The sequence below is a fragment of the Equus caballus genome, chromosome 3, assembly GCF_041296265.1.
Source record: "Equus caballus isolate H_3958 breed thoroughbred chromosome 3, TB-T2T, whole genome shotgun sequence".
Classification (NCBI taxonomy): Eukaryota; Metazoa; Chordata; class Mammalia; order Perissodactyla; family Equidae; genus Equus; species Equus caballus.
This window is the reverse complement of record NC_091686.1, coordinates 87,134,538-87,151,539: the sequence shown is the minus strand read 5'-3', so window position 1 is coordinate 87,151,539 and position 17,002 is coordinate 87,134,538. Positions and strand designations below refer to the sequence as shown.

Sequence of the window (17,002 nt, the reverse complement as noted above, 5' to 3'; positions counted from 1 at the left end):
AAGGAAGCCATTATTTAAGGTAAGAACCTTTAATCCTAGCAGATATGACAGAGGGATTTTGAAAAGGACAAAGCCATCCCTTAGCATCAGCAGAGAGACTATGTGAGGTCCATCTTGCTTGAAAGTTCTTGAAGAATAACAATGGATTTCTCGAAGCATGAATCTTTTGTTATTTCTCCATTCTACAGAATTATACACACTGTTCTCCTTTTAGATAGTGAAGGTGAAGCAATGTATATGATACAGGATATCTTACTGGAAGAAACAATCATGTTGGGAAAAATCAATGTGATGCAGATAATGAAAGTTTCCCGAGTTGTCAAAAGAAAGGTAGTAAGAACCATCGCTAACATTTATGGGGCACTAGCAGTAGGCCAGGCACCTGCACTCAGCATTCTCTGGGCCTACCATCTTTAATCTTTATGATAATCCATGAGTTAGACAGCTGCTGTTTTTTCCATTTTAAAGTAAGCTAAAAGGTAGTGCAGTCAGAGCGAATAAGATCTTTCTCACTGAATTCAGACTCTGCTACACTACAAATATGGTATGCACCGTATGTTACATGATTACTCTGATTTTAATGTGGATATTGTGGAAACAATACAAACAGAGGCGATATAAAGTATATTCTACTCTTATATCTCAATACTAATTACAACTTTTAAAAACCAAGGAGCACAGGAATGGTGACGTCCTACGTCTAACCTTGCCTTCAAAGTTCTTACATGTGAGCTTTTCAGGAGTCATTTACTTACTTCTCTCTATTGAGTTTTTCTTTCTGTCCTCACTTGATCATATAGAAAAGAAACTCAGCTTAGCTCAAAACTTATCTGACTAAATTTCAAGAAAAAATTGTCCTTCAAATTGGCAGTTCCTAAGATGGTTAACAATTATACCAATTGTTGGTATACCAGTCAGGTGGACACCAATATACATCACCATTTCTGAGAGCCACGGCAGTACACTTGAGATAGTTGGAGTGGTCAGCAATCACCATTAAAGAAAATGTCTTGCGGATTACACTCTTATTCTTAACTTTTAATAGGTCAAGCAAAATAGGAGAGACTGTTATGGGGTCTGGGAGTAAGTAGTACAAATTTCTTAATTTCTGTATGTTTTATATATGTTTACATCATCTAGGGAGCCAAAATATTTTAATTAATTTAAATAGACAAATAGCAAATCAGCTTTCTTTCTAGAATGACTTACAGGTTGTGTTACAGACGTCAACAGCACCAAATCATAGCACAGAATTGCAAATGTGACCATGCAGCTTGACTGCACGAGCGGAACTGCCTCACCACTAGATAAAGTCTCCTAGTGACTTTGCCCGCAAATCACTGAGAGAGACAGTCCGAAGCGCTCATCAGGGATGACTGATAGGTCTCACCTTGCATGGCAGCCACAAAACATTGGTATTGGCTCCTTGGAGAAAGATTCGGAGGTGTGGGGAAGGATTTTTGAGGTTACATCTGAGCTTGGCACGTTTAAGTGCCACGATGAAGTATTGACATCTACCGTTTACATGGAAGGGACAGTGTGACACATTCTGCCTAGCATTCACCATTTGCAGCTATACTTAAAATGGGAAATTACTGCCAAAGACTAGGAGTAACACAGTGTTTTCCAGTTACAAGCTGAAGGGCAAGTGCTCCTGAGGATCCTGGCTTACTTTTGTTGCCCATGTGCCCCCAGCCTGTGATGTAGCAGTAGGTATCAGGTTCTAATAACTGCCCCGTGTTGGGTAAGCAGACCGGCCGGACATAGCTCGTTTCATTGATGTCCTCACTCAACTCCACTATGCTGATGTCATAGTCCACCACTGCCCGACTATAGCGAGGGTGCAGGATGATGGTTTTCACGTGGCGCGTCTGCATGAACGTCGATGGGTGGTCTAGATTGTTGATGCCACACACCACTTTCCAAACGGCAGCATTCTCTCTCCTAAAAGAATAATTCAAGAGCTACTGGCATCTTAAACGTGGATTTACATTTTAAAATTTACGTGATTTTTAGAATATTTTATTTATGTAAATAATGGCTCTTTCCATGCCCACCTCCTGATATGTTCATATAAGAAGTGTTTAGATAATGGCCTGAGCAATTCATAAACAGATAGTGTTGTGGAAAGCACAGCTCATACTTCTTGAAAGGGAATATTCTGGAAGATAAAACTTGTTCAGTTTGAAAGACAGGCAGGGTAGTTACTTGCTTCATTGAGTGGAAAAAATGAAGAAAGAGAATAAAAAGCCAAGGCTAAGAGATTCCTCCAAGAAAGAGCAAGTGCCTCAGAAAAATGTCATGTTTTCAAGAAAGCCTTCTGAAAATTTCAAGCCAAGAGCTTAAAAAGGTCACCCACAATTTCCAATGGTCTCAAACTTCACTGTTCTTGACTTCAAATCTGAACTTGTCAACAATATTCTAGTCAATTCCCACCTTAAAACACTTTCCTCCCTTGGCTTCCAGGACTCTCCATTCTCCAGCATTTCCTCCAATCTCATAGGCCCTTCCCTCTCAGTCTCCTCTTCTGGATCCTCCTGCTCTGCTCTCAATGTCTATGTTGAAGTGCCCCAGGGCTCTACTTTCAACCTTCTCATTCCATACTCACCCGCATGATGATTTCAACTAGTCCAGTGGTTTTAAATACCCCCCCCCCAACACCCTGCTGACTCCCAAACATTTATCTCCAGCTCCATTCTCTCCCCTGAGCTACAGGCTTGCATGCCCGATTATCTCCTCTACACACTCGCTAGGACATTTGATCGTGGCTAAGATTTATTGAGTGCTTACCATGTACTGACAATGCTCTAAGCATTCAGAATTCATTTTACAGTTATTTAATACTTACAACCACCAGTTACACAGTTGAATCTTCTCTTTCTCTTATACCCAACATTGAATGCATCAGTAAGTCTTCACCACTCTACTTTCAAATATATCCTGAATCTTGTTTCTTCCTCCTGCTCCACTATGATCCTAATCTAAGCTACCCTCATCGACCAATCAATGACCTCCCAAATAGTAGCCTGTCTTCTACTCTTTGCCCCTATAACCCATTTTCCTCACAGCAACAGTGATCTTTTTAAAAATAAAATTCAATCAAGTCTATATAATTATAACGCTTATAATTCTCCAAGGACTTTGAATCATACATGAGACAAACTGTAGACTCCTATCCATGGCCTCTGAGGCCCTACATGATCTGCTCCATTACAACCCCAAGGACTTTCTATTTTTGACCATGGTGAGGACATCCCCAACTCAGGGGCTCTTCCCTTGCTGTTCTCTCAGCCCTCACCTGGTTCCCATCTTTACACCTTCTCTTCATCCAGGTTTCAGCTCGCACATCACCTCCTCAGAGCTGTCCTCTTTGACCACCTTGCTGAGCCTTTATTCTACCCCATCACTCTCTACTCTTGACTCTGCTTTAATTTTTCTCTCATAGAACTCATTGGTGGCAATGACGTGGACACATCTATTTGTCTTTTCTGTGCCTTGTCCCCAGACTGTAAGTTTTGTAAGGGCAGGGACCTGGCTGGTCTTGTTCACTACTGTAGTCACAGAGCCCAGTAGCTGGCATGCAGTGGGTTCTCAACCAGTATTTGTTTATTGAGGGCTCAATGGATGTCATTTCAAAACATTTATTAGTGGCCAAATCCAACCACCTAAGCAAGGTCTATTCTTCACCAATCCCTCCACCTCCTCCTCCATTTGCAGGCCCTCCTCCTGCAGAGTAGGCCAGGATCAAAGGTGTGGGCATTTAGTGGGCCACAGTGTTGGAGGCTGGAGCTTTCATTATGGACATTCTCTCATGCTGTGGTAACATACATCAGCCATGCTACCACTTGGGAGCTTGCCTAACTAAAGTAGGTTGATTTGATTAACTAGACCAGTTGTTTTTCAACCCAGGCTGAACAATGAATCATCTGGGGAGGTTTTACATATGGATTTTTGGGGCATCACCCCATATCAATTGAAAGGTTTTGGGACTGGGTCCTGAGAATCAGTATTTTTAAGAGCTCCCTAGGGAGTCTCAGACAAAAACCCACCCACATTCCTTCTTTCCTTAGCATGCCTTTCTTCACCATCTTCTTGTGCATGGCAAAAATTCAAAGTGCTGAGATTTCAGGAGGGTTAGGGAAGCAGTGGCCAAGCCCAGCAGTCCACCTGTTTGTGGCATTGTTGAATTCTTGGACTAGACTCCATTAAAAGACTCCTCTACACAGTCCATGCATTCTATCCTTTTCCTATTGTAAAGGAAAATAATTTTAGAGCTATCAGAACAGGAATTGATGTCATTCTTTGAATATAGATGTAGATATAGATAGACAGATATAGATTTATAGCAATTCTTTCATGCCAAGCATTGTGTTAGGGATTACAATAATAAGCAAGAAAGACATTATTTCAGCCTACAAAACTTTAGAATTGAGCAAAGATGGACAAGTAAAGAAACTATTATAGTCAAATGCAGGAAATGTTATCTCATGAGCATTACAAGATAATTTTACAGAACTATTTTTCATTAAATAAATCTATCACTCAAAGAACTTGTCTTTTCTTCCTTCCTTCCTTGCTTTTTTCTCTCTTCCTTCCTTCTTTCCTTCTCTCTCTCTCTTTTCTCCCCTTCCTCCCTCCCTCCCTCTCTCCTTCCCTCTTTCTTGTCTTCCTGTTCTCCTCCCCTTGTGCCTTCCATTTTTTAGTCTAGAGGAGTAAGTGCATGACCATTTAAGAAATTCAATATTCACTTGAGATTCTATTACTTAAGATTTCTGAAATCAAGTAATAATTTATTTCAAATTTCTGCTATAATATTAAAATATAATAGCTTCTTGCCCTTGAATCAAAGCTATTAAATTTTGGTTATAACAAATACTTATCCATTTTCTTAAATCACAAGCAGTATTTCAAATAGTTGAACACTGCAAATTATTTGTAACAAGAAGAAATAACATAAAAATTCCAGACAATTACTGTATTAGGGGTTAATCTAATTCTAACAGTAAAAAATGGGTCAATAAAACTGTTAAATGTTATTGAATTGTATCCAGTAATCTCTTGCTACATAAGCTACTGTCTTTATGGCATTATCCACCAAAAAACAAGAAAAAGGAGTACACAGGAAATTCATATGCTATTCATATTCAGTGAGGATATTGTTCTTTTCTCTTTTGTTATGAGTAGTGTGGGAAAAATAAAGTCTCTTTTAATTTTTTTTCCAAGTCTGGCAAAAATCAGCAACAAAGCCTGTTGTTTGAAAGGGGTATTTGAAGTGAGGGAGCTTTGTATAAATGGTATATTGGTAGATTAAGTAAGCGTGTGCTGGAAAGAATGAGTCAGGAATAACGGCAGAGACATCCCCGTCTGGGTGGAAGCAAAAAGGAAAAAAAGAGAGAATTTAGGGCTACTAGATTCAGTTCAAAAGTACCCAGTGAAGAAGCACATAGGACTGAGCTACGTACATATGGCCATTTTAGGGAAAAGAGTTATATTGGGCTACAAAGAAAGACAGCCAAGTATAGTAGCTAAAAATTTCAGCATAATGGGGACTTTTTCTCGCTGAGCTGTCAGACCTCAAAGCAGCAGCAAGGAGAACTGGTGCATCCTTAAAGAAGGTTGTGCAAAGATCTCATGTTCCGAGAGTGAGGAAGCCAAGGTGAAGCCAGGTGAAAACGCACTGAGCACAATGAAAATGGCTAAGGAAGGTGTTAAAGGACCTTTTTCACCTTTCGTTCTTGCTCTAGATGATGTTTCATTAGCTAAGCTTCACATTTAGGCTCTAATTTATTCATGCCTATATGACTGTTTTAATAATGAACATGCTTTATAGATAACATTGAGAGAGTATGATTTCAACGTACAAGTCTTCAATTATCAGCTCAAGAGAGAAAACCCAGGAACTTATATAGCTCAGATGAACTAAGACCTGCTAGGGAATTGATACAGCATTGCAGGCACAACGTTTCTGGACACAATAACCAATCACTTTGGTTTGTAATTTGCCATACTCAACTCTAGTTTAGACGTGAAAATGCCACAATTCACTTAATTCAGTTAGCCAAGTTTAGAGATCTTCCATCTTTATCTTTTTTTAAGGGCACAAAATTTTCCTTTCTTTCACCTTTTCTGATTTTGCTTTAATATATTTAATATTAAATAAATTAAAAATCTCCTTTTTAAGAAGAAAAAGGTTAATATTTATAATTAACACCTGTGATAGAAATCACCCTATTTTACAAGTCTTCCTCCAGAAATAGCAATGCAAATGGTGATGTGGAGGTAGTTTGAAGGCCACCAAATTTGCACTCAATAAAGAAATATCACTCGATGGCATCGTTGTTGTTCTACAAATCTGACAAAACTCTTACATTCAGTATTGTGCTCTGCCCTGGGTATTTTTAAAAATTCTCTGTAACGCATGCAGTGAATAGCCTCTAGAATAGGATGACCACAAAGTAGATGTGAGAAGGGGCTGGAAGTAAGCCAATAAGCAGAAGGTGTCAGACCACAAGCTCTTACCATCTGGAGGGTCATCCACCTGTCAGCTCCCTGCTGATTGCTGTCATGTTGGAATGCCCAGTGTGACCTGACTTTCCAATTGTTCAAGGGAAGCCAGAGTTCTGGATTTTATGTAAAGTATCCAGAGTTTAAGTGCTGGATAAAAGTTAAGAAAGGAATACAACAAGGAAATAGATCAGCAGCCTGGATTCTTCATTGGTATAAGATCTCTGCTTTATAGTTTCCCAAGTATTTGTACACACATTATTTCAAATGATCTTCTCACCAACTGTGAGGTGTACATAGGAATTCTTATTCCATTTTAAAGAAGAGAAAGCAGTGACTTGAAGCAATGGATGACTCATCTAAAGTCACAGAGCCAGTAAGTGATGGTAACAGAGCAGAATGCTGGTCTTTTTAGCCCTCGACCACGCGTTTTCTACTAAACTTCTCTGAAACAAAGAGAAGGGTCCACAGGCATCAACATAGGAATTAAGTTCTGGCCACTGGAGGGAAAGTATGTAGGATGGGTAGAGACTCACTGGTGAGCAATAGGATGACAAGTAGCAGGAAGATATCTTCTCTTTCCCGAACATATCTCCCAGGAGTGGTGGGAAGCTATCCATCAGTGATGAAATTACAGAAAGTAAACAATTTTGTCATCCCAGGCTCCAAAAAATCAAGAAAAAGGGATAGTCAGATACATATCCTAGACCTGTTTTGAAAAACTACAGAGATCATAATGTGTCCAGAGACTCTTAAAACAAGTGCAGCTCAACATAGACAGGGGAATTCAAGTGCCAAATTCTGATGCTACCATCACAAATGACTTCAGTAAGAAAATAAAGAATCAGCTAAAAACTAAATTTGACTACAAAGCGATCCCAGAGCTTTGTAACTGGAAAGTCTATCACAAGAGTGGCATGAAACCGTAGTAACTGTCAGAAAATCTTACTCATAGAGTGATCAGGGGTTTGTTTAAAAAAGGCAAAAAGTAGGAAAAGTAAAAACTGCTTTTCAGCAAAATAATGTGCAAAAAGAGGAAAATTTCTGTCTGTGGCAAATAATATTAGTAAGTAACTAAGACAAAGCAAAACTATTTGAAGTTTCCTGTACTTCCAATTTCTCCCATTCAAAGAAAATGATCTTCAGACAATATCCAGAAAGTTCATCTTCTGTATGATAAAACGTACAGGTGCTTAATACATTGATGTTTTGAACTGATGTGTGGTCTAAAATACGGGACGAGTCAGTGAGAAATCACTGACCTTCTGTAGATGAGCTGACATTTCCAGTTCCAGACAAACTATAGTCCTAACTACTAAAAGAATTACAGATGTGATTACTAAGAAACATCAAGAAGGGGCTGGTTAGTCAGTTAACAAATATTTATTGAGTGGCTGTTATCGTCCATGCTGAAAGAAATAAAAACACGAGGGTGAGGAAGACAGAGTTCATCCCCTCATAGATTTTTCATTCTACTAGGCTAAAAAAATATATAAACAAATAAGATTATCTCGGGTACTTAGAAATGAAAAGCTAGAGTAATGTGATAGAGGGATAACTGATGGGGGTCACCTTAGCTGGGATAGTTAAGGAAGGCCTTTGACAAAATGACCCTTGAATTGAGATGTGAATGACAGGAAGGAGGTAGTTTTGTGATTCTATGAGAGTGCCCCAAACTGCAGAAGCAGCAAGTTCAAAGGTCCTGAGGTAAGAATGAGCTTGGAGGATTTCAGCGACAGAAAGAAGGCTAGAGGACTGAAGTGATAAGCCCAGGGCACTAGGTTAGCTGGGGAAAGAAAGGGGATGAGGAAGAGGTTGATGGGCTGAGATAATAGGGGAAGAAGTACAGACAAGCCACCACAATCTTGTCGGAGTAAAGAACTGGTGTGGTAGAAATCAAGAGGTGAGTAACCCAGCAGGGTTAAGGGTTGTGGTCACATAGCGAGCTGACAGTTTTTCATGCAGGCTTCCTAGAGAGGAATTAGATGCTTCTGACAATTGCTAGTTGTGTGCCAGCCTAGGAAGTTCATCCTTAAGTCTTACAGAGGTGGAAGAAGGCAGGAAAATTGCTTGTTCAATTACTCGTGAAAGTCAAAGTCTTTATTCCTTAGAACCGTTGAAGTTGAACTGTTATTAGGGCCTATGGGACTTGATCTGATCAGCTCAGCATCTCATGTTTTTAATTCTCGTGTGGGATTTTTAAGTACCTCTCCATGGAAGAGCAAAACGTACTTGTCTTTTTTGCATGAATATAATTAAAAGAAACAGGCTTGAGAAGACCTACAGATGGGGCACAGTGGGCCTTGTCAAAGTATGGGATCAGGATATGAAGTAAATTCCATTAATTGCAGCAATTGATGGCTCCAGCAGAGTAAGGCTTACAATTAGAAGTTCTCAAAAGCTTGCAGGGCCACTGGAGAGAATGGAAAACAGAATCAGAGTTATTAGCACACATTCAAGCGAAAGCTTGTTAGAAGTTTGGCAATTTCTAGTTTCTTATGGATAGGCCAGGCCCCTCCTGACAGTTCTGTTAAGTTTAGTCTTCCATGAAATTTCACCAAGGCCTTTGATATCATATCCATTTCCTTAATTATAACCACATATTTCTTCTCTATTGCAAGATCTTCACAGATCTGTCAGTGAGGGAAAATTGGACACCACATATGGAAATGACAAAAGTGGCGTATGAACCTGGATTAATGCACGTAAAGAGTGTTGTTCCCTCAAAGACCTGTTGGATTCATTTAGATAATCATCTTTTGATGAATGTACTCTTGCTAGTATAATTCTCTGCTTATCAGGGAGTTATAAATCAGAATTGGAAAAGACATCTGGAAACATCTGGCACCTTCTGAAGCGACAACATTGCAGTGTATTTCCTGACGTACTATACAGACTCTTCCAATCATTTTGGGTCTTACACCTTAAAAGTTCCCAATAGGAGGTATTGGTTTGGTTTTTTATATTCTATTTCCCCCAAAAGAGAAATCAAATAACTGGATATACACTTTTCCATTTTATCATCACTTATCACATTATATTCTAATTATTTGTTTAACTGTCTGTCTCCTCACTAGGTTAGCACTCCAAGGAAGGAAACACGTATTCATCTCTCTAACCCCCAGGTGGAGCTAAATATATGTGCTGGGACTCTGTCGTATAGAAACAAAAGTACCAGTAGGTGAGTAGCTTTATATAAGAAGATGTACTGCGGTATTGTTAAAATGGTAGCAATCTGGAACTAACCTGAATGCCCACCAACTGGGGAATAAAAGAAAAAGTTATGGTAAATCTATATTATGGAATATCATTTAGCTCTGAAAATAATAAGCTAGAGCTACATCTATTGACCTGGAGGGATGTCCATGAGATACTGCTACATGAGAAAAGCAACTTACAAACAAAAGTATAGAGTGTGATTCCAAACTGTGAAAGTAAACAATGACACCCTGCGAAAACTATGTTTATAACTGTGGAGGAATGTTCCACTAGGCTGTAACAGGGGTTATCATGAGGAGAATGAGAAAGTAAAAGAGAGAGTATGGCAGGAGATAAAAATAGTGCTAGCAAAATGCAAAAATACCCATGCTGTAAGCCTACGGAAAAAGGTAGAATACGTGTTTTTAGTAATTTTTTAAAAGAAAAGTTGATCTTTATTGAGGTCTTACTGATTGATGCCAGGATGGTTCTCAAGCTTTCCATAGACAATCTCACTATACGCTCTCACCAACCCTGTGAGGTAGGGACTATTAGTTCCCTCATTTCACCAATGAGGAAACGGTAGCCCAAAGAAGATAAGTAACTGACCCACAGAGACACAGCAAGTGGCAAAGCTAAAAAAAATAATAATAGGCAAAAAAAAAAGTTGCATTTTTTTCTAGAAATTAACCTAGTCAAATGCAAATATCAATTAGGTGATAGAACTGTGAGCTATTTTAAGTTTTTGCTATTACCTAATATTACTGTGAAATAAAGTAAAATTATTAAAAATAAATTGAATAAAATGGGTGGTGTAGTGGTTTTTCAAACGTGTCCTCAAACCCTTTGACACTCCTCTTGCTGAGAGGAGGCTGCTTTGTTTGTTCCCTTTGGATCTGGGCGGGGTTGTGAGGGCTCTGACCAACCACAGAGCAGAAGCAATGTTGTGTGTCTTTGGAGGAAAGGTCAAAGGCCACCTATCTTCCTCCTGGCTCCCTTTTTGGGAAGCTGGCTTTGGAGGATGCCAGTCACCAAGCTGTGAGTCCCATATGGAGAGGAACTAAGGCCCCAGCCAATGGGCAGCTCTGACCGCCAGACTTCAGACGGTTCAAGCCCTAGCCTTAGAATCTTCCAGCAGAGGCCCCAGACATTGCCCAGCAGAGACAAACTGCACCGCTATGTCTGAAGTTTTTTTGTTTGCTGTTGTTATTGTATTTTTTTTCTCCTAAATTACACAACAACAGATAGTCAGAACACATGAGGACCTTCCACAGTGACATTTGTCAATTTGGAGTAGGTTTCCCCTTCATCTTATTTTTCTGCTCCCTTTAGGTACTGTGATGGTTAATTTTATATGCCAACGTGGCTGGGTCACGGTACTCAAATATTTGGTCAAACATTTGGTTTAACATTTACATTGGTGGACTTTGAGTAAAGCAGATTACCCTCCATGATGTGATTATCCTCATCCGATAAGTTGGAGACTAGAACAAAGACTTGACCTCCACTGAGTGAGAAGAAATTCTACTAGCAGACTGCCCTTGGATAGAATTGCAGTCTCCAGCTTGCCAATCGTATTTTTGACTCGCCAAGCCTCCACGATCTTGTGAGCCAATTTCTTAAAATACATTTCTCTCTCTCTCTCCTTCTGTCTGTCTCATTGGTCTGTTTCTCTGGAGAATCCTGACTAATACATATAATGTATCTTTAACTCTGCTTGCCAAACTCCTCACTAGTTCCTCCAGCAATCTAACCTGACTGTAGCGTCCAAGTAAATCCCTCTGTTTGACTTCAGATGTACCTGATGCATATAAAGAGGGCTAGAAAAAAGACTACTGCTGGCGGCAATGTCGGTGTTCTAAACCTCTTCCTCTCCCTCCCTCTTTAGGACGTAAATCATAAGCATTATATATCCTTTGCCAATAAATGAGCAGCACGTGTACAGGATGACAACACTGAGGGTAGAAAAATCTAAGCAGATAAAGCCCCAGGAAGTAGATCAACCGTGGCTTTTGCACTGAAATGGCATCACAGAATTACATATGCCACTAAGAATGCCCCAATGACAAAATGATCAGATTCAGGCAAAGCAAAAAAGAAAAGATGCAGCTTACCCCTCGAAGCAGTGGGCAACCGTCAGAACCCACTTCTTGGCAATGAGGACACAGCCACAAATGTGTCCACTGGGTTCACTCTGCAGGGAACACTGCCATGGCCACCTTCCAGGGCGACTCGTCCGACCCCCGAGGATCCTTTTGTTCATTCGGGCAGCAGGGCGGTGCCCACAGTCTACCAAGGAGCAGGAAAGACAGCATATGACTCTCTGCCAAACCCAGCTAGATGCTTGAATCTTTGCTGTCATGTACAGTGATCATTTTCCCCCTGAGCCAATTCGGTTAAATGAAGTTCATATCCCATTGCTCCATCACTCATTCTCTCACCTTGTTTAGTACACAGAAGAGAAATCTTACTTCTGCTGTGACAAGACTGCCTAGATTTGGAAACATAAAATGGCATAATATTAAGCTACATATTTATCTTCACTTCAAACACTTTATCAGTGAAAAGCAACACACAGATTCAACTGTTAGCAGAGGTTGCATCTTTGACTAACGACTATACTTAGTGCAGAAATTCTCAAGGCAGAGTTGTGGTCAGAGATCACCTCAGGGGTGGGGGTGTTTGGAGGACGTGTTCTCTTCTTTAGTTTATTTAATATCATCATCATAATTTCACATCTGTGGGAAGAGAAACTACTGTTTTCAAGTTTCCCACATCATCTTGGCTGGCGGTACCACCCAGAATATTAATTCAAACCACGATTCTCAAGGTAGAGAGAGGAAAAGGGAGGAAACTGGGTTGCTTCTTAGAATCTGTGGTGAGGAGGGAGCATGTCAGATTGTTGTGCTGATGCAGAGAGCATGTATGTACAAAAGAAGTTGAGAAAGTGTTTGAGAGAAATAAAATATTACTTCAAAAAGTTAGAGAACAGATAAAGGAACTAAATATTTAGACTGGAAAGGAATCTTGCCAAGACTTTCATTGTTAAACTGTGGGTCTATGATTAGCTGACAGAAAAATGGGGGTTAAATTTATTCCCCAAAACCCTAGATGGAAGAATCATAACCAGTAGGTAGAACTTATAGGCAGTGTGGGTTCAGGAAATGAAGAACTTTCTAAAAATCTGAGTTAACCTTTGAAGGTAAGAACATGGGCCATGTTTAAGCATCTATCAAGGTAGCTGCACAAGAGAATTCGGTTTAGAATACGCGAAGTTTTGCCTGCAGAGTTCTCTTCCAATCATGAAGCATTTATTCACAGTGTAAATTTAAAAGACAGAAAACACTTTGAGACTGTCGAAAGTATTGTGATGTGCTTAGAATGCTAGACCTCTAAAAAAGATAAAATCCAGCCCTAAGTATGTCGTTTCCACATTCCTTTTTGATTATTTACTATATTTTTATTTCTTGCTAAAATTGCATGGGGATATGTGTAATTATTTGTACATAATAAATTATATAAAGCAGAAAAAGGTATGTTTGCTTTTTGCCTTCCTACAACGTCGTCGTATCTCTTTCTTACTTTCTCTCTTTATCCTTAATTTCTTTGCAGCACTTCCAAATGTCTGAAATTCACTTTGTTTACTAGTTTATAGTCTCTCTGTCCACCTATACAAATATGTTCCTTGAGACCAGGGCCCTTGTCATTCACTTCTACATCCCCTCAGAGCTTAGCACTGACCCTGGCATAGAAGAGATACGCAATAATTAGTTATTTGTTAGATCCCAAAATCATGGCTTGCAGGAACAGGAAAAGACATCAAAGACTGTCTGTCCCAGCTCTTTATCTCACAGGAAACTGTGATTATATCAGATCACATATCTAGTTAGCAAGCCAGGACTAGAACCCATTCTACCAATGCCCAATTTAGAATGATTGTATAATTAGTTTATTTATTTGACCTGAAAGGGATTTTTTGGCATTCCCACTTTGGGGAAACAAATCACTCTGTTGAAAGATTCAGGTCATTGTTTAGAAGGAAGAACTTCAGTTGACAAATACTCAGAAATTTGGCAGCAGAGTTTGGTCTGTGGGGAAAACGTCAAGAGATTCTACAAAGAAATGGTCCACCTTTAGTTTTCTTCTTTGGAATTCTTAAGAAGTGCTTTCTCTAGCACTTATTAGAAGATTTGGATTCAGATAAACTTGGTTTGAGTTGAGACGATATCACTTACTGTCTGTGGGCTGTGAGTTTGTGAGCAAGTTATTTAAATATTCTATAGCTGTGTCCCTACAATGTAATAAGCACTAAGATAAGGGTTAATTCCTTCCATTTATCTTCCTTCTGCACCCTTACCCTTAGACAAGGGAGGCAGTCCTGTTTAAGATGCCATGGTTCTCTGGGGGAAAATTTCAGAAGTGTACTTTCAAGGCTACTCGATTATAACTTCATTTTATGTCAGTTTTTGCCTCAGACTCTCCAAGTTTTATCAGTCATCATTCCTTCCATTCCCTCTGTTAACTAGCTGCATGTAGCACTGGAGAGGGGCAGACAGGAGGATTTATTTCAAATAGGCTACAGAAAAAAACGCACGATTAGAAATCAAGTTCCTCCTCCTTCACCATGAGAGTTTCTGTAATCATCATTAAAGAAAATCATAATTAGCCAAGAGGAAAAAAGTCTGTCTAGAAAGAAGGAATAAAACCAAACAGTGTTAAACACAAAGGCCAATCACCATTCTACGGGAGCTCTTTATTGACGTGACAAATTTGGATTATTTTAAATTAGACATAAAAGAAGGCCCCTGATGGTAAACTTTGCTCTGGAATCTACTCTACACAGCTCTTGTGAAGGCTGTCTTACCCTTCGACCAGCAGTTCATGCAAAGTGGTCCCACTGAGGCTCTCCCAGTTGGAGTGTAGTGTCAGCCACTGCTGGTCTTGCTCCTGCTCCTGTATCATTCCGGTCACAGACGGCTCTCTGATAGAAGGGCAAATATCAGATAAACATTCAAAGTACAATGATCTTTGACCAGGCAATGTCATTATTTAGCACTCATTCTCTTTCAAAAAGAACCATTACATCATAAGTCAATATTTCAAGAGGGAGATTTGTATTAGAAGTTTGGCATGGAATGTGCAGTAAGAAGGAAGTTACTAAAAGCATCCTGAAGCAATAATGGCCCAAATTTTTACAGCTGTTTTAGTCATTCTCTCTGCTGACATGTATTTGAACTTTGTGAGGTGACAGAATTCTAATGTATATGATGTAAAATGTCCAATATCTGGAAAACAAGAGCAACTTTAGGCAGGGATCAAAAGCGAAATAAAATTTATCTAGCTGGAGTTTTGTCTCCTCTTTTCTTGACCATTGTAATCCTGCAATATAGCAATACTTTAAAATAAAATAAACAATAGAGAATCGATGGCCAGTTAGTATCTGTTTAGACGATATAAAATTTTAAGTGGAATTTTTTCAACATACTGCGAAATCTTTATGCACTAAAAATTAAAAAGAACTCTGGAAAATAGAGATGGGACTTAGACAACATTATTTTGCTCTTTACCTATATTCTCACTCAACCTCTGCTAATATTTCCTGTGAATGTCTCATTTAGTCATTCAGAGAAAATATGGTGACACTGTATCCAAGATTTAAAACCTTAGTTTTCAAAAGTACTTGTATTTTTTTGTATAATATCCTATTCTTCATGAAAAAGTTGGTTTATTTAGGCAATCCATATTTGAAGAAAATGTTTTGGATTTTTATCGCCTGATGCTATCAAGGGTAGAAGAGGGAAAGGAATTAGTTTTAGACAGGAGGAAGGAGAATGTTTTCTGAAGCTAGAAGGAAGTAGGAGAGAAGGAAGCAGGCACTTTGTTGGCGTTGGAGAGGGGGAGAGAATTCATCAAGAGAATTCAAATCAGGTAGTCTCCACTTTTCTTTCCAAGTAGGAGGTGAGCTCCTAGGATGAAAGCTGGGGAGTGGCAGGGCTGCATGATGACGAGGAAAGTGACATGTGTATGGAATTGTTTCCTGGTAGAAGTGTTTGAAGAAACACATCAAAGATAACTTAGAAGAATGGCAAGCAGCATTGAGCGTTCAAATGAACCTGGAAATCTTGCAGTTGTGGGAGCGTCGAGTCTGCATGCTTAGTGACTTTCTTTTTCAATAATGGGATGCCATTTTTTTTTTCAAAATGAAAAATTAGGGGGCACAGGAAGGGAAGAAAAGTTAGATTCAGTGGCACTGAAAGAAAAATGATCATTTCACCTGACTATTAATTATTTAAAAACTACCGTAATCACATTACAGAAAATAAAAGAAACGAAAATCTCCCCCAATCCTGTTACTCTTAAAAAGAGAAAAATCCTCTAAAGAGGACACTTGATAGAAAAAGAGCCAAAGAATAAAAACAAAACAGAGTCCTTAATAATGAGTGAATTCTAATCATTTGCTTTTAAAACAAATGGCATAAACCCTGACTGCACTTTAAGAAGAGTTGCACAAGATTTAAATTTATTTAGAAACTTGAAGGAACTGTTAGATTACAGAAGACTTCACAAAACCTACTGCAAAATGAGAATTTTTCTTTTCCTCGACCAAAATGGGAGTCTGGTTTTCTATTAACCCCAGAAGTCCTGCATACGAAGGCACGGTGGGATGGAACGTATAAAAGTCAGAGGCCACACGTATCACTCATGGTGTTTCTCTTGACACCTGCCTCCTGAGAATTACTTTGGGCAATAGAACAGCCTGTGGCCTCTTAATCCAGGCGTTTTACTGGCAAAAAGCCAAAGGAAGATCAGCTTCAGATTTCTTGCTTAATGAAGTCATTCTTTAGGCAGATATTCATAGGGCCACAGGGGACTTGCATGAGGAGGACGATTCAGCGCAGGATTTTCACTGATGCTGGATAGAAAAATCATTGCAAAGGACACTTCAGTCTTTCAGTCCACAAGACCCCTTCAGTTACCTCATTGCACATGGGACATTTTTGCATTTCATTCATTAGCCTCCAACAAGTAAGGCAATTTAGGCTGAATCTCTGTTACATCAAGTGGAAAATCTAAGAAATTCATCATCAAGAAGAAGGGGAGTATCACCATAAAAATTAGCTTTCTGTGAAATGCTTACACACTAGCATGCTTCTCATGCACAAAATAAATCTTTCAGAACTAGAAATGTCACCCTAGGGTCCAATAAAAAAATATCAGTGAATCCACATGGTTCTATCTCTGCCATCATAAAGCATCTGAGCATCTGTGTGATCTCAAGTTTTCTTAGTTTTCTTTTAAA

The 17,002-nt window shown here is 39.2% G+C and overlaps 1 protein-coding gene across 6 annotated transcripts in view; it reads right to left on the bottom strand.

Annotated features, from left to right (window-relative positions):
- The window catches only part of CORIN (corin, serine peptidase), a 210,761-nt gene that overhangs the window by 6,658 nt on the left and 187,101 nt on the right, over positions 1-17,002 (bottom strand). For all 6 annotated transcript variants that reach the window (XM_014738735.3, XM_070262494.1, XM_070262495.1 and 3 more), the window contains 4 exons: positions 14,567-14,683; positions 12,144-12,193; positions 11,817-11,991; positions 1,673-1,944 (listed from right to left, as the gene is read on the bottom strand). In XM_014738735.3, coding sequence (XP_014594221.3) covers positions 1,673-1,944; positions 11,817-11,991; positions 12,144-12,193; positions 14,567-14,683 — 614 coding nt within the window. The remainder of the gene's footprint in view (positions 1-1,672; positions 1,945-11,816; positions 11,992-12,143; positions 12,194-14,566; positions 14,684-17,002) is intronic.